At 42.1% G+C, this 23,700-nt stretch overlaps 1 protein-coding gene across 2 annotated transcripts in view; it reads left to right on the top strand.

Annotated features, from left to right (window-relative positions):
- Positions 1-15,350: 15,350 nt before the first annotated feature.
- The window catches only part of GABRB3 (gamma-aminobutyric acid type A receptor subunit beta3), a 288,530-nt gene continuing 280,180 nt past the window's right edge, over positions 15,351-23,700 (top strand). For both annotated transcript variants that reach the window (XM_042235017.2, XM_027956995.3), the window contains exons 1-3: positions 15,351-15,559; positions 15,691-15,782; positions 15,994-16,061. In XM_042235017.2, the coding sequence (XP_042090951.1) occupies positions 15,480-15,559; positions 15,691-15,782; positions 15,994-16,061 (240 nt within the window). In that variant the 5' untranslated portion in view covers positions 15,351-15,479. The remainder of the gene's footprint in view (positions 15,560-15,690; positions 15,783-15,993; positions 16,062-23,700) is intronic.

The following is a 23,700-nucleotide window of genomic DNA, read 5'->3' as shown; positions in this document are numbered from 1 at the left end:
GTCATATATTGAAAGCACTAGTCACAAAGATGTACATTGTTTCGTAGTCTCACTGGCAGTCTCCCCACATCGCTTGGTCTGTATCATCTCAGGAATGTAGGGGAACATTGGAGGGAGAGGGTCCCACACAATGACATCTGTACATTCCACCCAAGACTTTAATAGGCTCAGAGGTGAAATCCCTGAGAGGTGAAACAAACAGGGAGGCACCTATCCTCATCCAGGTTTCTGCTTGCAGGTGATTTCCAGATTTCCAGACCTTGGTACAGGAAAGAGAGCTTGATAGCCTTGCTGAGTTGAGCAACAGGGATGAGAGTTCTGAGAGGCTAAGGTGACTATAACTTGGAGACAAGAGTCTCAAAGCAGAGGCAGATAGATATATATGTGTGTGTGTGTGTGTGTGTGTATATATATATAAATATATATTAAATATATATATATATATATATATATAAAGAGCTTTAGAGATGTGGATAGGGATCCATATGAGTCTTTGGTTAAACATCATTCTGCATATCCATAGCATAAAACTCCTTATGGTGGACAGAGAAAAATTTGCAGAAATTACTACTACCTCAAAGCAATCCTCAACAATTACACAGAGCTAAGAATCATTTGACTACCCAATATCCAGAGTGGAGAAAACTCCTTGAACACACAAGATGTTCTGTAGACTCCAGAAAGATAATGTCTTAGTAACTGAGCTAAATTGAATCTAGGAGAAAATCTACCCTAGTGCTGCTAAGTCACTTCAGTCGTGTCCGACTCTATGCTACCGCATAGATGGCAGCCCACCAGGCTTGCCCATCCCTGGGATTCTCCAGGCAAGAACACTGGAGTGGGTTGCCGTTTCCTTCTCCAATGCATGAAAGTGAAACATGAAAGTGAAATCACTCAGTCGTGTCCCACCCTCAGCGACCCCATGGACTGCAGCCCACCAGGCGCCTCCATCCATGGGATTTTCCAGGCAAGAGTACTGGAGTGGGGTGCCATTGCCTTCTCTGAAGTATTTCTTTGAGCCCCTGTTTTTTGAGGGGGGGAGGCAAGAATACTGGAGTGGGTTGCCATTCCCTTCTCCAGGATATCTTTCTGACCCAGGGATTAAACCCGAATCTCCCGCATTGTAAGCAGTACCCTCTGAGCCACCCTAGATCCATCATTTAATCATAACAAAGCTAGAACTCAAAAATGAAAAATTCGCAATGTAGTATTTGCTATGTGTGAATTATACCTCAATAGAAATTGACTTTATAGAAAGAAGTAAAGCATTTCTTTATATTTTTTCTCAACAGATAAGAAGTTGTTATAATTTAATACTAGCTGAGTTTAAATACTAGCAATCTGGTAATAGGAGATAGATATGTTCCCTAAACTTGATAGTTGATCATATATTTCTATGAACATCACAGTTAATAATGAAGCATTAGACACATTCCCATTAAGTAATTAATACCTCCTATCAGCATTCATATTTAATAGAATACTAGAATTCCTAACCAGCACAGTAACATAATAGAATGAAAGAAAGCTCACAAGACATAAAACAAAAAATTAAAGATCTCATTTTTCACACATTATCATTGTGTATATACAAAGTCACATATTAATAATAGCAAAGCAGGGATTCAAACTGAAGAGCCTAACTCCAGAGTCTTTAAATTCCTCAGCAACAATTTATTAGGAAATATTTAGCAACAATTCATTAGCAAAAATTTATTAGGAAATATAATCTTTTTGAAGCTAGAAAACCCTACCAAGTTTGTGTTGAGGAACTACTAAGGAATACATTTTATTAAGCAAGCATGAAAATCTTGAGTAAAAGATTATAATTTTATTAAAAGGCTTAAAGTAAGACCTAAAAAAATCATAATATATATTCATAGGTGGCAATACGAAAGCTGTTTTTCTCCTCAAAATGAACTATAAAGTCAACACAATTCTAGAGAGTTAATAGGGACCTTTGTGAAATCTGACCTAGCAACAGTAAAGTTGATATGCAGAGCCTCAGAACCAGGAAAAGATAACGGGAGAAGAGGAGTTCCATCCTGCCCCAAGTCAGGAGTGGTGTATAGAAATGTGGCCCAGGGAAGGCGGACCAGCCGCTGGACCAGGCTGGAAATACTGAAAGTGAAGGAGCAAGAATGTATGAGCCAGAAAGCAGTGGCATTACAAGCCAGAGTTCGGACTTAGTAACACATGCTGCTAGTGACATGCATATGGAAAACAATAAAACTAGATCTGTATCTCACAACATATTCAAAACTAATAGCGGATGAGCTGAAGACAGAAAAATGAGGGAAAAAATTCACTTAAATCTTAAATAGAACAAAATACAGGAGAATATCTTGATAGTGGTCAAAGATATGAATTTGTTAAACTAGACGCGCATGAAAAGCACAAATTATGAAACAAAAGATGGATTAATTTGAATTTAATATTTATTTAAATTAAATCAAAATTAATTTATGATAAATTTAAAGTAGATAAAACATCTAAACATTTTATACGAAAACGTTATAAAAAACACAAAAAGCAAGCCCTACAATGAAAGAAAAAATGTGCCACTTTTACTAACAAATAAATAATAGTGTCCAGTATACATTAAAAAAATTAGTTTATCCATTGCCCTAAAGGGCAATAGATATGCATGATGAGTTCAGAATTTAAGAAAACATCTAAGATAATTAAAATTTGAGAATAATATAGTAAGTGCAAATTGAGCAGTAATGTATTATATGTTCATAAACATATTTTAGAAATTAATAATTCTTATATACCTAGAGTGATATTGATATGGGGAAGCAAAAAATCTTATATAGAGCTGGTGAGAATATAAATACGTAAATGTGAAGATACCCAAAGTGATTCCATTTCTAAACAAATTTATATGTAGGATGTTAATTTCAGTTCAATGCTCAGTTGTGTACAACTCCTTGCAACCCCATGAACTGCAGGACACCAGGCTTCCCTGTCCGTCACCAACTCCTGGGGCTCGCTCAGATTCATGTCCATCAAGTCAGCAATGCCATCCAACCATCTTATCCCCCTTGTCCTCTTCTCCTCTTTCCAGGCATCAGGGTATTTTTCAACGAGTCAGTTCTTTGCATCAAGTGGTCAAAGTATTGGAGCTTCAGCTTCAGCATCAGTACTTCCAATGAACATTGAGGTCTGATTTCCTTTAAGATGGACTGGTTGGATCTCCTTGCAGTCCAAGAGACTCTCAAGAGTCTTCTCCAACACCACAGTTCAAAAGCATCAATTCTTCGGTGCTCAGCTTTCTTTATAGTCCAACTCTCACACCCATACATGACTACTGGAAAAAACATAGCTTTGACTAGATGGACTTTTGTCAGCAAAGTAATGTCTCTGCTTTTTAATATTCTGTCTATGTTGGTCATAGCTTTTCTTCCAAGGGGCAAGTGTTTTTTAATTTCATGGCAGCAGTCACCATCTGCAGTAATTTTGGAGCCCCCCGAAATAAAGTCCATCACTGTTTCCATTGTTTCCCCATCTACTGCCATCAAGTGATGGGGCTGGATGCCATGATTTTAGTTTTCTAAATGTTGAGTTTTAAGCCAGCTTTTACACTCTCCTCTTTCACTTTCATCCAGTGGCTCTTCAGTTCCTCTTTGCTTTCTGCCATAAGGGTGGTGTCATCTGCATATCTGAGGTTATTGATATGAGAAATATTTCTCCTGGCAATCTTGATTCCAGCTTGTGCTCCATCCAACCTAGCCTTTCATGTGATGTACTCTGCATATAAGTTAAAGAAGCAAGGTGACAATACACAACCTTGATGTTCTCCTTTCTCAGTTTGGAACCTGTCCATTCTTCCATGTCTGGTTCTAACTATTGCTTCCTGACCTGCATACAGATTTCTCCAGAGGCAGGTAAGGTGGTCAGGTATTCCCATCTCTTTAACAATTCCCCACAGTTTGTTGTGATCCATATAGTCAAAAGCGTTGGCATAGTCAATAAAGCAGAAATAGATGTTTTTCTGGAACTCTCTTGCTTTTCGATGATCCAGTGTATGTTGGCAATCTGATCTTGGTTTCCTCTGCCTTTTCTAAATCCAGTTTGAACATCTGAAAGTTCATGGTTCACGTACTGTTGAAGCCTGGCTTGGAGAATTTTGAGCATTTCTTTGCTAGCATGTGAGATGAGTGCAATTGTGCAGTAGCTTGAACATTCTTTGGCATTGTCTTTTTTGGGATTGGGATGAAAACTGACCTTTTCCAGTCTGTGGCCACTGCTGAGTTTTCCAAATTTGCTGGCATATTGTGTACAGCACTTTAACAGCATCGTCATTTAAGATTTGAAATAGATCAGCTGGAATCTCATCATCTCCACTAGCTTTGTTTGTAGTGATGCTTCCTACGGCCCACTTGACTTTGGACTACAGGATGTCTGGCTCTATGTTAGTGATCACACCATCATAGTTATCTGGGTCATGAAGATCTTTTTTGTATAGTTCTTCTGTGTATTCTTGCCACCTCTTCTTAATGTCTTCTGCTTCTCTTAGGTCCATACTATTTGTGTCCTTTAATTGTACCCATCTTTAAAGGAAATGTTCCCTTGGTATCTCTAATTTTCTTGGGGAGATCTCTAGTCTTTCCCATTCTATTGTTTTCCTCTGTTTCTTTGCATTGATCACTTATGAAGGCTTTCTTATCTCTCCTTGCTATTCTTTGGAACTCTGCATTCAGTTGGGTATGTCTCTCCTTTCTCCTTTACCTTTAGCTTCAGCAGTATTTAATAGTGAAAATAGTGCATGAATTTCATTTTAAAAAGTTAAATTTTCTTCTGCAAGTAAATGATAAATGAAATATGGGGAAACATTAACACTTCCTAGACAGAAATGTTACATGCCATTTTATTTCCTTTCTTGTAGTTTTTTCCTCATAAAAGTTAAAAATTGCAGTTAGCTTTATTACAAGTGGTTTTATAGTTTTTATAGTTATAGTTAGTCACATGGTTCTTCCAAATAAAAAAATACAAACATATCAAAGAATAATGGGTAAATAAAAGACAATTCCCAAATGACAGACGAATAGGGTATGAACATAAGGAGAAATGTGTATGTAAACTGAAACTGTCAGCCCCTCATTTGTGTCTGACTCTTTGCGACCCCATGGACTATAGCTCGCCATGCTCCTCTGTCCATCAGATTCTCCAGGCCAGAATACTGGAGTGGGAAGCTGTTCCCTTCTCCAGGGGATCTTCCTAACCCAGGGATCGAACCCAGGTCTCTCACATTGCAGGCAGATTCTTTACCACCTGAGCCACCATGGAAGCCCAAGTATGTAATGAACATGTAATAACAAATAAATAAGTGAATAAATAAAAATGTAAATAATGTTACAATAAAAAATTTAAACTACAATTAAAGTCTTAGTGAACTCAATCTGCATGGCATTTTAATTCAGGGTAAGTGAATCTTGGTTCTTATTTTATCCTCTGAAAGTTACAAGTCTTGCCTTCTTAGCAGACTTTCATATTGGGATGGTATAATTATATTAAATAATCATAAACTAAATGAGAAGGAATGATGCTAAAGCTGAAACTCCAGTACTTTGGCCACCTCATGTGAAGAGTTGACTCATTGGAAAAGACTCTGATGCTGGGAGGGATTGGGGGCAGGAGGAGAAGGGGACGACCGAGGATGAGATGGCTGGATGGCATCACTGACTCGATGGACGTGAGTCTGAGTGAACTCCGGGAGTTGGTGATGGACAGGGAGGCCTGGTGTGCTGTGATTCATGGGGTCGCAAAGAGTTGGACACGACTGAGCGACTGAACTGAACTGAACTGAATCTAGAAGGAAAAGTAGTTTATATACTTTTTACTTCAATGGCAACTCTAATCAATATTAAGTGGCACACATTTATTAAGTCCTATTTTCAGTCCCTTGGTGGTAAGATACCTTCTAATATATTCTTTGACAAGAAACTTGGGGTTTATTGGCTTCTAAACTCATGTGAAAATGGAATAACATGCGCTTTTCCTCCTTTTTGTGTATTGTATTATAAATAATTCAAGATGTTTGAGAATACTTGGGCAACAACAAGAGTCTACAAAAGTAAAGCTTTATTCTTCATGCACATGCTTCCTTCCTCTCCTGTGACTCTATACTCTCACCATCTCTGCAAACACAGACTTTCCCAGGTAAGAAATCGGCCACAGGAAGTGTCTGAAGCCTCTTGTTGGGTTCAAATATGTGGTGGCCAGAATTCACATGGATGGCAAAAATGGGAGACAGGTTAAAATTTCTCCCCTATAGTCATATTTATGATTTGTATAATTTTTAAATTATACAAAGGCTAAATAAGGAAAGGAGATCCAACCAGTCTATCCTAAAGGAGATCAGTCCTGGGTGTTCATTGGAAGGACTGATTTTGAAGCTGAAACTCCAATACTTTGGCCACCTGATGTGAAGAGCTGACTCATTTGAAAAGACCCTGATGCTGGGAAAGATTGAAGGCCGGAGGAGAAGGGGACGACAGAGAATGAGATGGTTGGATGGCATCACCGACTTAATAGACATGGATTTGGGTAGACTCCGGGAGTTGGTGATGGACAGGGAGGGCTGGTGTGCTGCGGTTCATGGGGTCGCAAAGTGTCAGACATGACTGAGTGACTGAACTGAACTGAACTGAAATGAGGAAAAGATTGTATAAAAGGATAGAGGATCTATATACATTGTTAATTGTTGGTTTCAGTATACAATATTTGCATTTCATTTCTTCTCTTTCAATCACCAGCAAAATGATATATGGTTTTTTAAAAAATTTTTATCATGCTGAAATCACTGACAAAAAATGCATGATGACTGCTATAGTAACACCAAATAGTCATATGGTTGCAAAAATCTTTGGATTGTTCATGTTTGATTGTCATTCCCTAAAACAAAATGATCAATGTCAGTGCATTAATAACACATGATTTAAGGATCTCACTTGGAATTATACTACTGTATAAACTTGTGGGACGAGAATTCCCTACAGATTCAATCTCTAGTCCTATAACCAAGATCCTGAAAACCACACAGTGTGGTCAAGAAAGAAAAGTTGCTATCTTTAGACTTATAAACAAATTTAAAGATTGGTTTTAAATTTAAAAAAATGTGACTTCTGATCTCAGCCCTGACATGCAAAGGAGCTTGAAAGCAGTCACTGCCATACTTGCAAGAGGAAAAATCTGAACAAAGTGAAAAGTAACAGCTTCTTTTGGACACATCAGAGAACTGAGGTAACACAGCAAGCCACTTCAGACTGGAAATACAGGAGAATATGGAAAGAAACAGCTGAGGTATACTTTCAACAGCAGAAGCCATTGTCCAGGCAGGAATGCTGCAGTGGGTTGCCATTTCCTTCTCTGGGGGAATCTTCCCAACCCAGGGATCGAACCTCCTGTGGCTCCTGCATTGCAGGCGGAGTTTTTACCACTGAGCTACCTGGGAAGCCCTTGAGCTGTATGTAGGGGATCTCTAATATTCTATTCTAAGTGCCTCGTAATAGCTCTGGTACATAGTAAACACTCAGTAAATATTTATGGACTGATTGAGTTTGATTTCTATTCTCAACTATGAGCCTTGCAATTTCTGTAACCCTGGACCTTCTTGCACCTTCTAAACTTCCATTTCCTCTTATGGAAGAAAAAAAAAGGTATCAATATTTACTTCCCAGGATTGTTGTAATAGTTAAGTGTTCATGCATTAAAATAGCCAGCCCAGAACATGGTGTGTTCCCCAGACCCCTCACTTCATTCTTTAGTAATATTCTTTTCAAGCACTCTTTCTCTTTCTCTTTTCTTAAACTTTAGTTGTGTTCAGGAGACAATATGAAATTATCTTCCTTTGTAGACCATACTTGGAATGTTTTAGCAAAAAGTGATTGTATGTCTGTTGGACTTTGGTTTGAATCTTGTCTTTAGTGTTGTGACTTTAAGGAAGTTATTTAGCCTCTCTGTAAGGTATTGTGAGCCTAAAATGAGACAGCCTCGTCTAATTCAAGGTCCATGCCGTGTGCTGCTGCTGCTGCTAAGTCGCCTCAGTAGTGTCCGACTCTGCGACCCCATAGACAGCAGCCCGCCAGGCTCCCCTGCCCCTGGGATTCTCCAGGCAAGAATACTGGAGTGGGTCACCATTTCCTTCTCCAATGCCTGCATGCATGCTAAGTTGCTTCAGTCGTGTTCGACTGTGCAACCCTATGGACAGCAGCCAACCAGGCTCCTCTGTCCACACGATTCTCTAGGCAAGAATACTGGAGTGGGTTGCCATTTTTTAGGGCCACAAAAAATGAACAGGTCATGGTGGAGAGTTCTGACAAAATGTGGTCCACTGTAGAAGGGAATGGCAAACCATTTCAGTATTCTTGCCTTGAGAATCCCATGAACAGTACAAAAAGGCAAAGATATGACACTGAAAGATGAACTCCCCAGGTTAGGAGGTGCCCAATATGTTACTGGAGAAGAGTGGAGAAATAACTCTAGAAAGAATGAAGAGACAGAGCCAAAGCGAAAATAATGCCCAGCTGTGGATGTGACTGGTGATGGAGTAAAGTCTGATGCTGTGAAGAACAATATTGCATAGACCTGGAATGTTAGGTCCAAGAATCAAGGTAAATTAAAAGTGGTCAAATAGGAGATGGCAAGAGTGAATAGCGACATTTTAGAAATCAGTGAACTAAAATGCACTGGAATGGGAAAATTTAATTCAGATGACCATGATATCTACTACTGTGGATAAGAATCCCTTAGAAGAAGTTGAGTAGCTCTCATAGTCAACAAAGGGTCCAAAATGCAGTATTGGGTCAGTCTCAAAAATGATGGAATGATCTCTGTTCACTTCCAAGGCAAGCCATTCAGTATCACAATAATCCAAGTCTATGCCCCAAGCAGTAATGGTGAAGAAGCTGAATTTGAATGGTTCTATGAAGATCTACAAGAACTTCTAGAAATAACACCCAAATAAGATGTCCTTTTCAACATAGGCGACTGGAATGCAAAAGTAGGATGTCAAGAGATACCTGGAGTAACCAGCAAGTTTGGCCTTGGAGTACGAAATGAAGCAGGGCAAAGGCTAACAGAGTTTTGCCAAGAGAATGCACTGGTCATAGCAAACACCCTCTTCCACCAACACAAGAGAAGACTCTACACATGGACATTGCCAGAGGGTCAACACTGAAGGCAGATTGATTATATTGTTTGCAGTCAAAGATGGAGAAGCTCTATACAGTTACCAAGAACAAGACTGGGAGCTGACTGTGGCTCAGATCATGAACTCCTTATTGCCAAATTCAGACATTTTGAAGAAAGAAGGGAAAACTACTAGAACATTCAGGTATGATCTAAATCAAATCCCTTAGGATTATACAGTGGAAGTGACAAATAGATTCAAGGGATTAGATCTGATAGAATGAGTGCCTGAAGAACTACAGATGGAGGTTTGTGACATTGTACAGTAGGCAATGATCAAGACCACCCCCCCCCCAAAAAAAAAGAAATGCAAAAAGGCAAAATGTTTGTTTGAGGAGGCCTTACAAATAGCTGGGAAAAGAAGAGAAGCTAAAGGCAAAGGGAAAAGGAAAGATATACCCATTTGAATGCAGAGCTCCAAAGAATAGCAAGGAGAGATAAGAAAGCCTTTGTCAGGGATCAGTGCAAAGAAATAGAGGAAAACATTAGAATCGGAAAGGCTAGAGATCTCTTCAAGAAAAGTAGAGATACCAACAGAACATTTCATGCAAAGATGGGTGCAATAAAGGACAGAAATGGTATGGACCTAACAGAAGCAGAAGGATTTAAGAAGAGGAGGTAAGAATACACAGAGTTCAGTTCAGTCGCTCAGTCGTGTCCGACTCTTTGCGACCCCATGAATTGCAGCACACCAGGCCTCTCTGTCCATCACCAACTCCGGAGTTCACTCAAACTCATGTCCATTGAGTCGGTGATGCCATCCAGCCATCTCATCCTCTGTCGTCTCCTTCTCCTCCTGCCCCCAATCCCTCCCAGCATCAGAGTCTTTTCCAATGAGTCAACTCTTCACATGAGATGGCCAAAGTATTGGAGGTTCAGCTTTAGCATCAGTCCTTTCAATGAACATCCAGGACTGATCTCCTTTAGGATGGACTGAGTGGACCTCCTTGCAGTCCAAGAAACTCTCAAGAGTCTTCTCCAATACCACAGTTCAAAAGCATCAATTCTTTGGCGCTCAGCCTTCTTTATGGTCCAACTCTCACATCCATACATGATTAATGAAAAAATCATAGCTTTGACTATATGGACTTTTGTTGGCAAAGTGATGTCTTCACTTTTTAATACAGTGCCTAAGTTTGTCATAGCTTCTTACCTTAAGGATCCTTAAAATTATCCTAGTCTGTTTAAAACCACCTTATTATGAACAAAATGACATTCATCTCCATTTTATTCTGACATGAAAATTTATCCAATGTATGACTCCTAAAACCTGAAACCTTTTTCTCTTTCTATAGAAAATAAATGAAAGCAAGAATTGCATCAAATTTTTCCTTCCAATTTGGCTAATATGTTAGCACCATCTAGTAAAAGTATAAAAGCATTCTTGGTTTCAGGAATCCTGACAAGAGAATAGAAGGTTGGAGTTACCTGGGATTTTGTTTTCATTCAACCCTATAGAAGGCTGTTGGGGAAGCTGAGACAAGAAGGCAGCCAGGGGTTGCTTGCCCAACTTTTGTATCTTGACTATACCAGTGTATGCCTGTCACAATATTTATCTTAGATTTTTGTCTCCACATTAGAAAAAGACTGCCTTTTCTTCTTCTTTTTGTTGGAATATACCTGTTATACAATGCTGTGCTGGTTTCTTTTGTACAAAAAGTGGATCAACCATATGTACATAAATATCCCTTCCCTCCTGAGCTTCCCTCCTAGCCCACTCCCCATCCCAACCCTCTAAGTCATCAGACAGGAGGCAGCTGAGTTCCCTGTGCTGTGTAGGAGCTTCCTGCCAGCTCTCTAGTTTACATGTGGTGGTGTTTATATGTCAGTGCGACTCTCAATTTGTCCTGCCCTTTCTGTCTCCCTCTGTGTCCACAAGCCTGATCTCTACTTCTACGTCTGTGTTCCTGCCCTGTAAATAGGCTCGTCAGGATCATTTTTTTTCTAGATTCCATGTATATACGTTGATATACAATATTTGTTTTTCATTTTCTGACTTGCTTCACTCCGCATGACAGGCTCTAGGTTCATCCACATCACTATATACGACTCAGTTTTGTTCCTTTCTATGGCTGAGTAATATTCCAGTGGGTTTCCCAAATGGCTCAGTGGTAAAGAATCAGCCTGCAAATGCAGGAGACATATGAGTTGCAGGTTCAATCCCTGGTTTGGAAAGATCCCCTGGAGGAGGAAATATATTCCACTCCAGTATTCTTGCCCAGATAACCCCATGGAAAGAGGAGCCTGGTGGGCTACAGTCCATGGGATTGCAGGAGTTGCAAATGACTGTATGACTGAGCGTGTGCGTGCGCCGCGTGCACACACACACACACACACACACACACACACACACACACACACACCCCACCTGGCTTTCCAGGTGGTATAATGGTAAAGAATCTATATACCACATCTTGTTTATCCATTCATCTGTCGATGGATATCTAGGTTGCTTCCATGTCCTAGCTATTGTATATAGTGCTACAATGAACATTGGGTACACATGTCTTTTTCTTGACTTGTGATTTCTCTCAGTGTATGTGCCCAGTAGTGGGATTGCTGTGTCATACGGTAGGTCTATGTTTAGTGTTTTAAGAAGCCTCCATATTGTTCTCTACAGTAGCTGTATCAATTTACAGTCCCTCCAATAGTGTAAGAGCTTCTCTGGTGGCTCAGTAGTAAAGAATCCATCTGCTACAGTCCATGGGGTTGCAAAAGAGTTGCACGTGACTTAGGGACTAAACAACAACAACGACAGTTACAGTTTCCTTTTCTCCCCATCCTGTCCAGCATCTATTTTTTGTAGATTTTTTTGTTGATAGACATGCTGATCAGTGTGAGGTGATACCTCACTGTAGTTTTGAATTGCATTTCTCTACTAATGAGGGATGTTGAGCATCTTTTCATGTGTTTATTGACCATATGCATGACTCTTTGAAGAGATGTCCATTTTTTGATTGGATTATTTATTTTTTGGATATTGAGCTCCATGAGTTGTTCATATATTTTGGAGATTAATCCTTTGTCTGTTGCTTCATTTGCAAATATTTTCTTGAGGGTTGTCTTTTCACCTTGTTTATAGCTTCTTTTGCTGTGCAAAAGCTTTTAAGTTTAATTAGGCCTCATTTATTTCTTTTTATTTTTGTTTCCATTACTCTAGGAGGTGAGTCAAGAAATATCTTGCTGTGGTTTTTATCAAAGGGTGTTTTCCCAGTGTTTTCCTCCAAGAGTTTTATACTGCCTGGTTTTACATTCAGGTCTTTAATCTAACTGAGTTTATTTTTGTGCATGGTGTTAGGGAGTGTTCTAATTTCATTCTTTCACATATGGCTGCCCAGATTTCCCAGCCAACTTATTGAAGAGGTTTTCTTTTCTCCACTTTATATTTTTGCTTCCTTTGTCATGGATTAAGTGACTATAGGTTTGTAGGTTTATCTCTAGACTTTCTATCCTGTACCACTGGTCTGTATTTCTGTTTTTATGCCCATACCATACTGGAAAAAGACTGCATTTTAGGCGACAATTTTAATAATTTGCTGGTGGGTTTATGATGTACCCTGTGTTCACCAGAAAATATATCCCAAGGCAAAATGGAGTGCTACTGCTTTTCTAGGGTGGGTAATACTGCTGAAAAAAGGAGTGAAGCTAAAGGAGATCCAGGCATGCAAGGAGAGGGAAAGAAAGGAGTTGCTATGTTATCTCAGGACATTTCACAGGAGAAACAGAGGGTGAGTCATTTATTCCCCTGGTTCCCATCTTCCATTCCTCTAAGGTCCCCCACATGGATGGTTAACTCTATCGCCATTTCAGATTGCACATTTGCATGTACTGAGTAGGTCCGCTTACACTTGGACCTCTTTGCTGAGAAGCCTGAAGGTGCAAGGTAAGAGAAAAGCAATGTGGGCAGGTGGTGAGGGGTGTGAACATGTTCCCATATAAAGCTGATCACGGCTCTTGTAGTACTGCACGGTGAAGCAGCAGCTGGGATGATAAATACGGTCAAGAGGCTCAGAGACTGGTTGAAGCCAAGATCTGAGGTGGTGCGTGGTTGGATGATAATAACACTTGCAATGTGGTTTTCAAGTTTTAGAACATGTAAAATAATATTAATAGAAAGGGGGATCACTCTTGCTGTGTTGTTGGCTTTTCTCAAGCACCCCATCCTCACTGTTTATTTTCTATAGCTGTAATCCCCAGTGGGGCATTCCTCTAAAAGAGGTACATGTAAACAGGAAAAACAGACTGAAATATGAATATGGAGGGATACAGATCCAGATCTAATCTAATATTCCTGATCATTCCATTGTACATGAACAGGACACAGAATACAAAGTATTTTGTATCTATTTTGTATCTATTCTGAAAACTAGATTTTTTTTTCAGAACATAATTAGGAGGCTAAGTTTATCTCTTGTGTATGTTAGTCGCTCAGTTGTGTCCAACTCTTTGTAGCCCGCCAGGCTCCTCTGTCCATGGAATTTACCAGCTAAGAATACTGGAGTGGGTAGCCAGTTCCTTCTCCAGGGGATTGTCCCAACTCAGGGATGGAACCCAGGTCTCCGATATTGCAGATGGATTCTTATACCATCTAAGCCACCAGAAAAGCCCAAGTTTATCTCTTAACCTATCTCAATACCAACCTTTCAGGAAATTGTTGATTTTTATAAAAGGCAATATATTTAAAATTAATTCCAGAAATATGCCAGCTTGAGATCCAAGGTCTAGATTTGGATATTTACCTATATAATGTCTTGACAATAGAAAAAAAAAAAAAAATCGTAAGCTTTGTAGAAAAAAAAAAAACAAAAAAAAAACAGAAAAGCAGCATTTAGGTCTTGGAATGGCCCGAGGAAGTCTATCAAGCAACGAATGGACTTGATTTGCAGGATTCCACAAGTAGGAATGTGGAATCATCTTCCTCAATATTAGAAGTCTGAAGCACACAGTTTTTAAAGAAAAATCTACAATCTATGAGCCTGGGGGAGCAAACGTTACTCAGGAACACAGTAGTGATACACAGGGCAGGGTGGACCGCGGTGTTTATCTGTTTCTTGGCCAAGGTGCTGGAGGTCTATTAAAATGAGAACCAGAGGGTTTGATCCGGTCTTGGAGAACACGAGGTTCCTAGTCTGATATTAAGAACCACGGACAGCTCCGGGCTGCACCAGAAAAGGCATCTTATTTTTCCATTCCTCGGGATGATAGTCCAGGGTCTCCATGTCTGATGCGGACTCTAGCTTCTGATAATAAAGCAAGCCTGCTTATTTGGCCTTCTCTTTAACACTCATTTAAGTGTATTTATGTGAGTAGGTAGGGAGTGCTCACATGGAATGTTCAGGGGGTGAGAGGGAGAGAAATAGTCGAAGGAACCAATTTAAGAAAATGGTTTTATATTGCATAAATAATTAATCCGGCCGCCTTGCAAGCGGCTGGATGGGTCAGGCGGGAAAGCCCGTGGGTGGGGGCGGGGGCGGGGATCCCCGTATCGCCGTTAGATGTTCAGTGACTGCGGGGGAGAGCGGATCCCACCCGTGTCGGGTCAGAGGCGCCGCGCCATGTGCTCTGGGCTCCCGGCCATCCTGCTGCCCATCTGGCTCTCCTGGACCCTGGGGACGCGAGGCTCGGAGCCCCGCAGGTGAGGCAGGGGGCTTCCCTCGGGCCCGGCGTCCTGCCTCCCGCGCTGCAGCGCAGGTCTGCGGGCAGAGGCGTTCCGCAGCCGCCGCGGGCTCGGCCTGCACCGCCGCCGGACGGGGGTCGCGGCCAAAGGGCCAGGCCGGGGAGCAGGCTGAGGGGGGACGTCTCGGGAGGAGTGGAGAGCGTCTCCTTCGCCGTTGCCGCCCGCGTCGCCGTCGCCGACCGTCCCCTCCTTCGCGGGTGCCTGGAGGCCCAGCGGAGCTTGGAGGCGAGGCCCCCCGCTGGCGCTGCCCGGCGCCGCGCGGTCGCGGCTGCAGCCCGCGCGCGGGGCCGGCAGAGCCCCGGGTCACGCTCCGCAGCCAGCGAGGCGGCGGGGACGCCGGGCGCCGGGGGCCCGCGGGCGCTGGCGCCGGGGCCCGGCTGGGCGCGCTGCGCGGCGGCCCGCGCGCCCCGCCCCGGCCCTCGCCGCGCGCCCGCGCCCGCGCTCCTCCCTGCGCGCGCGCCTCCCCAGCCCTCCCCCTGCGCCCTCCTCCGCTCGGGGCCAGCGCGGCGGCGGCGGCGGCGGCGGCGGCAGCGGCAGGAGCAGCCCCGGCTGCGGGTCGCGACGGCGGCGGGGCGCCCCCTCCCCCGTGCCGGGGCGCGGCGGAGGGATGTGGGGCTTTGCGGGAGGAAGGTTTTTCGGCATCTTCTCGGCCCCGGTGTTGGTGGCGGTGGTGTGCTGCGCGCAGAGGTAGGGTCGTGGCTTGCTTGCCGGGAAGCGGGCCGGGCGGCTGGCACGGTGCGCGGGTGTGCGCGCCGGGCACGGGCGGGCGAGCCGCCGCCTGACCCGGTTCTCTCTCCCCCCCTCCACCCCTCCCGCAGCGTGAACGATCCTGGGAACATGTCCTTTGTGAAGGAGACGGTGGACAAGCTGCTGAAAGGCTACGACATTCGCCTGAGACCCGACTTCGGGGGTAAGTAGGCTGTGCGCCGCCTCTACGGGCTGCGCGACCCCCCGCGCTGGGGGCCGGGGCGGGGGAGGGAGGCGGGGGCCGCTGCCGCCCAGCTGCGGCCGCTCGGGGAGGGCTCGGCCTGCGCCCCCTCCCCGGCGGCTCGCGGGCCCCGGGGCCGCCGCAGCCCGTGCCCGAGCCTGGCTCACGGCCGTGTCGTGTGCACTTTCCGCAGGTCCCCCGGTCTGCGTGGGGATGAACATCGACATCGCCAGCATAGACATGGTTTCCGAAGTCAACATGGTGAGTGCCTGCCTTCCCCGGGCGCAAGCCCCTGCCCCGCCGCGTGGGCACGCCGGCGGCCTCGCGACCAGGCTGGAGGCCCTCGCTGCCGGGCCGAGCTGACCGGGCGGGTGACCCGAGCGGTCCTCGCCGCGCCGGCCTCCGCCTGCCCGCGCGCCTGTGCGCCCTGGGCAGTCGTCGGCTCGGAGCCGCGCGGAGGGCGCGCCTTCCTGCGGTGGGAAGGGGTCCGGGCTCCCCGGAGCGGGCGCCCTGGCCGCCCGCGAGCTCCCGGCCGGCCCCGCGGTCGGCGCCCGGGTGCCCGGGCGGCTCGGGGTCGTCTCGCCTCGTTAGCAACAGGCGCCGGGGGGCGGGGGAGGAGAGCGCAGTCGCGGGGGAGCGTGTGTTCCGGGTGAGGGGGACGCGAGGGTTGCTTCCTAGGGAGGAGGTGCTGGCCGCTGGAGAGCGCGGAGGGCCGTGGTCGGCGTGTCCTGCGCGGGCTCGGGTCCGTTTCCTCAGAGTCCAGTGGCTTTTCCGAGGGCGGGCTCGCCACACGGAGCCCGGACCCAATCCGCCGGGCTCTGTCGGAGGTGCTGACGCTGCTGGAGGGTCTGGCGGGCCGTCTCTGCAGGGAGAGTGGAAAGCTAGAGGAGCAAGTGTCGCTTAGGGCTGTGTTAATGCGAGGAGATTCTGTGTTCTGACCTGTGGCAAGTGGAGGTCCCTGTCTGTCCAGAGGTGTGAAGTGGGTGTCACAGCTTCCTCAGGAACCGTTAAGACAACACGGAATAAGGAGAAAAACGACCCCTTTCATTTTTTGATTGAACTGGAATACCAGGGGTTTTTGAAAACAGGTTTCAGTTTCTGGGTGACACTTTAGAAACTGTGAGGATGAGAATTTGGAAAAAAAAATTTTTTGGGGGAAAAATCATTTGGCAACTTTTCTTTCTAAAATATAGCACCAAGAATATAATGAGCCATGAGGTAGACTCCATGGATTTCTCCTCCGGTGGACATGCTTACTCGCAGGCTGTGATTCTGATTCAGTGGTGTGAAGTGCAATCTTGGGGGTCACTATTTAAAACTAGTGCTTCAGATTTTTTTTTTCAGGCGGATGTTTTATGGACAGTTTTTTGAGAAACATTCTAATAACATAGAAATGTGGATGGTTACCAAGAAACTAAAATCATAATTTTAAATAGATGTTTAGCAAGATATATTTAAAGGCATACACTAGTATGGATTTTGTAGGAAGAAATCTTTGGCTACATGAAACTACTGTTACTTAATTTTTTACTCTTAACCTAAAGGTTTAAAATTATGATGTATGATTTAAAAAGTACTTTTCTGTCAATGTATATCACTAAGGACATTTATATTCAAGTATGAATAATAAATAGATAAATAAATAAGTTGTTAATAATAAAAACATGAGGATGAAGCAGAGACTTTACATATATTACACTAAAAGCGTCACATTTATTTTACTTTTTCAAATTTTTGAAAAATCATTCTGTCCAAAGTATGTCTTATGACCTTAAGGAAACAAGTTAATATATTCAAGATATACTCTGTAATCTGTGATTTCCTTAATTGGGAACTTCATATTCTATAGAGAAGAAAGTTTTGTATAGAAGCTAATAGACTATTTAGTGGATTTTTATGTCAAAAATTATTATATTGGTTGTCAAATAATGAAGGAAACATACTGATGTGATGCTTTAAGAACTCTGTACAGTGTTTAAACTGCCAGGGAATAGAGAATGTCTTGGTGCAAATCGTTACACATTTCCTGTGAATGAATTCTTAAACTTAGCTATCCAGTTGTTTAGACATCATGCTGATATTTAGCACCTTTAAAAACTTCATGCGCTATGAACTGAAATGTCCCAGTTTTCTCTGAACCCAATACTAGGAAGACAAATTGAGAATACTAGCCATCATATTGAATAATCTTCAAGTGCCTATACCAAAGCCAGTAATTATGCATAATGTACCATAGCATTCTTGTATACCTTTTGTTTTGCATTTTTATGATGTTAATTTTTGTGGTTCTCTCTGTATAAGTTCATGGTAAAGAAAAATTGGGAATTGATGAACTTGGAAATTGAAGGCCGTTGGACAGATGGACTAACTGGCATCTGAAATATCTTCCACAAGTGGATTGGTAACAACATCCACTAGAAAAACCTGATTTCCTATAACTCATGATCAGGATCATAGCTCATAGTCATAGCTGCTATATTTGACTTATTTTTTACTGAAGGAACTTCCAAATATATAGCAATATTAAGTATCATTTTGGAGCTGACATTTTATAGGGAAAAAATTGAGTATGTGATCATAAGATTAAACCTATGTTTTTAATCACGTTGCTTAAAAGCAATGCATTATATTTGTGAACTTCCTTAATTAATTGCCTTACTAGTTACCCAAAACTTAAGTGTTGTTAGGTTATGAAAAAAGAAAGGGGCATGCCTTAAGAGAGAGAGGGAAGGAAAGGCAGAGGGAAGGAGGCAGAAAGAGGGAGGGGAGAGACTAAGAGGACTTCTGACAGGGAAAGCCTTCTGCAAGAAGTTATGAAGTGATACTTAAGTTGGGTGGGTGAGTAGGGGGAATAGAACTGTGACTGGCATAGACAGAAGAGGATGTTTTGGGTTAGAGAAGAAATTGGCAAAGCTATGGATGGATAGATCAGCAGGACAGGAAATGTGGAGAGACTCAAAAGATGAAACTGGAAAAGTAGGACAAACCCGTTCACCTAGGCCCTTCTCTGCCTTGCCAAAGATTTCAGATGCTAATTAATTTTCAAGAATTAAGGAGCCTGTAAGATTATTAAGCAGATGATTGACATGATTTAAGTTGTGGTTTAAGATGAATATTGTGACAAAGATGTTAATTTAGATGGAGTGAGAAGAGCAAAGTTAGCGAGAAAATTCAGGGTAAATGATCACGGAAGGTTCTTTGAAACTGTTCTCAAATTTTCATAGATATGCTTTTGAAAACATATTTAGTGAAATAAAGATCCATTAATATCTGAAATAAGGATATGTAAAGGGTGTATATCTCAAGGTAGGACAGATGTGCTCTTGTTAGTGGACGCTTTGAGGGTGAACATGAAGCAAATAGTTACTTTTCTCTTTAAATAGTTGCAAAACAGTATCTACTGATGGTCATATAGGTAATGCCTCCAAAGAATGCCTCTGACCTCAAAAAATTAAATAAATAGATATATTATACATATACATGTATATATCGTTATGCATTTTGGTTTTATATTAACAATCAAAATGGATTTTAGTATTTTAATATTTAACATTATTTTGCTATAACATGTTTCAGTGATAATGGAGATATTTTGTATTTCCATTTTTCCTAAGCTTCTAATTTTTCTTTTTGTGTACTTTATTTAAAATTGACATATAGTTTATTTGCAATCTTGTTAGTTTCTAGTGTACAGCAAAGTGACTCAGTTATAAACATATACATATATATATACACATATATTCTTTTTCAGATTCTTTTCCATTATAGATTATTACAAGATATTAAATTTAGTTGCATGTGCTATATAGTAGATCCTTATTGTTTACCTCTTTTATATATAGTAGTATGTGTGTTAATCCCAAACTCCTAATTTGCCACTTCTTTTTTAAATTAGCTTACTTGACAGCAGTCAAACAAAAAACCATTTTCTTTTACATAACTTCCCTTGTTCTCTTAGCTCTTGTTTTAAATGTTCAGATAATCTTTTAAAACTAAGCATGGTTAACTAATTGTTGAGATTTGGTTTACATATTTCTTTAAGTGAGATTGTACATATGAAAGTATACTGTCTACTGAAAATTTTTATATGCATGTGTTATAATTCTGGTGTTAAAATTTTAGCACTGGTCCAAGTGTGAAATAAACCTGTTGAATAGATAGGTGGAGGGATAAGTGGACACAAGTATTGAAAATATAGGAAATGTAACGGAATATTAAAATATAAAACTAGACAAGTTTAATTTTAAAATATACTTTTTTTTACTGAAAGAGGCTGTAGTAGTTCTGGAACTCTTTAAAAATCATTCATATGAGTTCTTTTTGAATTTGAATTACTAGAATAAGCCATTGTTTGATTTGTTAATTCAGAAAGAAACTATACATTCTCAATTTCTACTTAATTAAAGTATTAGGATATTGGGCTGCCTTGGTGGCTCAGTGGTTAAGAATTCGCCTGCTAAGGCGGGAGATGTGGGTTCCATCCCTGGGTTGGGAAGATCCCCCTGAGAAGGAAATAGCAACCCACTTCAGTATTCTTGCCTAGGAAATCCCATGGACAGAAGAGCCTGGTGTGCCATGGAGTCAAAAAAGAATCAGATATGACTTAGCTACTAATCCACAAATATTAAGGATATAAAACTAGATTCAAACTCTAGTAATAAAAAGGCTAATGTTCTATGACTTAACTTGTACTTTAGTATTTTATGCACTTAATTCATCTGTTAAAATTGAAGTGAAAGTTGACTAGTTGTGTCCGACTCTTTGCAACCCCACGGACTATATAGTTCATGAAAATGTAACTATAGAATTGTTTTTTCTGATTTCATGCATATAAATAATAAACTGTTATCTTTTTTTAGTTGAGAGTTCCTTTTAGGAGACATATAATCTGCTGTCTTCAGTTGTTATGAGAGGTATATTTGTCTCTTATGCTTGTTGCAGCGTATTCCTTCCTCATTGATTGCATTTTCCTCTTCAGAATCAACGTATTTTTTGGTGTCTCAGTGTAAAATGAGTATGGTACATAAGAGCATGGTTTTGGAACGTCCCAGCAAGCAGCTTTGGTGCTGCCTCACTGTAAAATAGGTGCAGCTGACTTTCGTGCACAGCACAGAAGCATTTGCTCTCACTTTGTCTTTCCTGTTTTCAGAAGAGTGGGAAAAGAAGGTCACTGTGATTTGAGTGAGCTGGGATTAGCTGGAGAATTCAGCTTCTAGGCAGTTTTGATCAAATTTATGTTAATCAACTCCCCTCCCTGCGCTGGAGTCTAGAGTTGCTCGGCCCGCGGCGCACCGAGTGTCCAGCACCTGGCCAGGTCCTCAGGCAGAGGAGCTGAGTCCCAGGAGTTCAGCTGTTGTGCTGCGAAGAGCCTAATGGGATTGGGAGTTTCAGGTTCTGTTTCTAAATTTATGGGAACATCTAGCCTTAGGCAAGTCCCTTAATACTCAGTAACTCAGTCTCTGGCTTCTCAGATGCCTGTGGCACAAAAATGCCTGGGTGATAGCACAAAGGGCTTAGCTCTGCATAGAAAATTGAGGTAAAGATACCCACACAATCACAGCCCAACACACGCATATTAGAAAACTGTCCTTTTCTGATTTCTTCTAGAGAGGCTCTGGCTTAGTTCAGAGTCAGCATATGAATTGTTAATCGCATTTGAATTGTTACTAGCATTTTAAATGTTGGAAATGTGCTAATGCTCTTGTTACCACTTAAGCTGAGGGATGACTCAGCAGAAAGGAAGAAGTGTTTCTCTGACCCAACTGGGTTTGAAAAACCACTTACAGGAAAGGCACTCCAGGGGTAAGGTCCAGTGAGCATGTTGGCATTTGGTTCCAGGTTGCTGCATTTAGGAGGTAAGACTGTTTACTGAGGACACTACTACTCCCTGGAAGTATGTTTCCTGCCTAAGTTATGATTAAACATCAATGCTGGGGCACTGACAAGGAAACATATAATAAACTTAAGAGATGGATGAGAATAGCGCTTATATAATATGCTCTTTATGAAAGGAGGTTTCTGTTTAACATCAGAAAGAATGATATGGGAGGCAGAGAGGGTGCTTTTTGTCTTTCCCCTCAGGGAGGCTGTAAAGCTTATGTTGCTACAGCTCTTAGAAAAGGAATCTTCCACACATTGCCTTGTCCTGAGCAGCCTCTTCCTGGAGCCTTTGCCAGGCTCAGTAGATCTATGTTGTGTTGCACATAGAAGTAAGTACTTGGTTTGAATTAATGGCACAAATCTGCTTATTTATATATTACAAACTTTATAATTTTTGCCAATGAAGCAATATGTATTCAAACATCTGATTTTGTAAATACTGTCATTTGTAAGAGCTCTTCTTTCCTTCCGTTGGTAGCAGAACCTTTCTCCTGTGGGTTCTGTGTCATAACACTTGTTTAGTTGCTGAGTCGTGACTGACTCTTTTTGATCTCATGGACTACAGCACGCCGGGTTCTCTGTCCTCCACTATCTCCTGAAGTATCATATCATATATATTCTCATCATGCTTGAAGCCTACTGAACATTTGGTTTAAATAAATCAAGCCTATTGACCATTGGAAATCTGTAAAATTTTCTTATGATGCATATTGAGGTATAACTTAGGGAGATGACAGCTAACAACAGCTTTATGTCATTTTGCAGTTGATGAAATGTTTCAGATATTTTGCATATTTGATCATCAAACCTGATGATCGGCTTAGTGAAATATACCTTATAGGTAGATGTTACTCTCATCTCCATTGTTCAGGTGAGAAAATAGCCTTAGGAACAGCGCTGATGTACTATTGATACAAAGCTGGGACTTGATCCTGTTTCTTTCTACCTCGTTGTGTTACAGAGCAATTAAAAAATGCTTTCTTAGGGCCTTGTAAGATTTAACCTTTTCCCATGACCATCGTTGCCATCTAAAGTGGATCTTCCGGTTTACTTCTCCGTGCTCTCTTAGTCTTTCCTTTTATCACTATCAAGTGACGATTACTATCCAGTGATCGCTATCAAGTGAGTATGATTCTGGTGTGCTTGTTTGTTTAGAGGCTTTCTTCCCCTTTTTTCTCCCCCTTGAGACTGTAAATCTCATGAGGCAGATCTGTGTGTCTAAGAACCCCCTTTCATAGTGCAAAACCAAAATCTAAATAGTTGCTGTATAAATAGATACTAGTGTCTATTAGATACTGATTGAAAGAAAAATCTATGAATGAAAGAATAGATATAAAAGTACATGAATAAATAGGTAGGTGGCTTTCCAATGAAATATTTTTACAACCCAGAATTTGGGCTTATGACCAAGAAGAACCTTTCACAGGCTAAATGTGATATATGTAGTTTTTATTTTAGGGGACTTAATTTAATCAGAATTTGCATAATTGTATACAGTGTAGTGGTAGTACTAGTGGTAAAGAGCCCACCTGCCAGTGCAGGAGATGTAAGAGGTGTGGGTTGGCTCCCTGGGTCAGGAGGAGCCCCTGGAGGAGGGCATAGCAACCCACTCCAGTGTTCTTGCCTGAAAAATCCCGTGGACAGAGGAGCCTGGTGGGCTGCAGTCCATGGGTCTCAAAGAGTCGGACACAACTGAAGAGGCTCAGCATGCAGGCACAGCACCTTCAGCTGTCACATATTTTATAGCATTTAGCCCCTTCACTGGAGAGCTTTTACACTGATCTCAGTGTGGAGAGGAGGGAACTAATTGTGGTGGCCCTGTGAGGTACAGCCTGTGTAAGGATTAACGGGGGTATTTCAAACACTGGTCATGGTACCTTTGTTACACTCAGTTTTGTGTCTAACTGGAAGCATATGCGACTTGAGCTGTCCTATATGATAGGGAAGTTTCGGTGGTTCTTCGTGACACAGAGGCTCATTAAGCTCTGCATTGCCTTTCTGATGGCTGCTCAGCAGCGCA

This window comes from Ovis aries, chromosome 18 (genome assembly GCF_016772045.2).
Source record: "Ovis aries strain OAR_USU_Benz2616 breed Rambouillet chromosome 18, ARS-UI_Ramb_v3.0, whole genome shotgun sequence".
Lineage (NCBI taxonomy): Eukaryota > Metazoa > Chordata > Mammalia > Artiodactyla > Bovidae > Ovis > Ovis aries.
The sequence above is the reverse complement of the archived record's forward strand: the minus strand, read 5'-3'. Positions and strand labels throughout refer to the sequence as shown.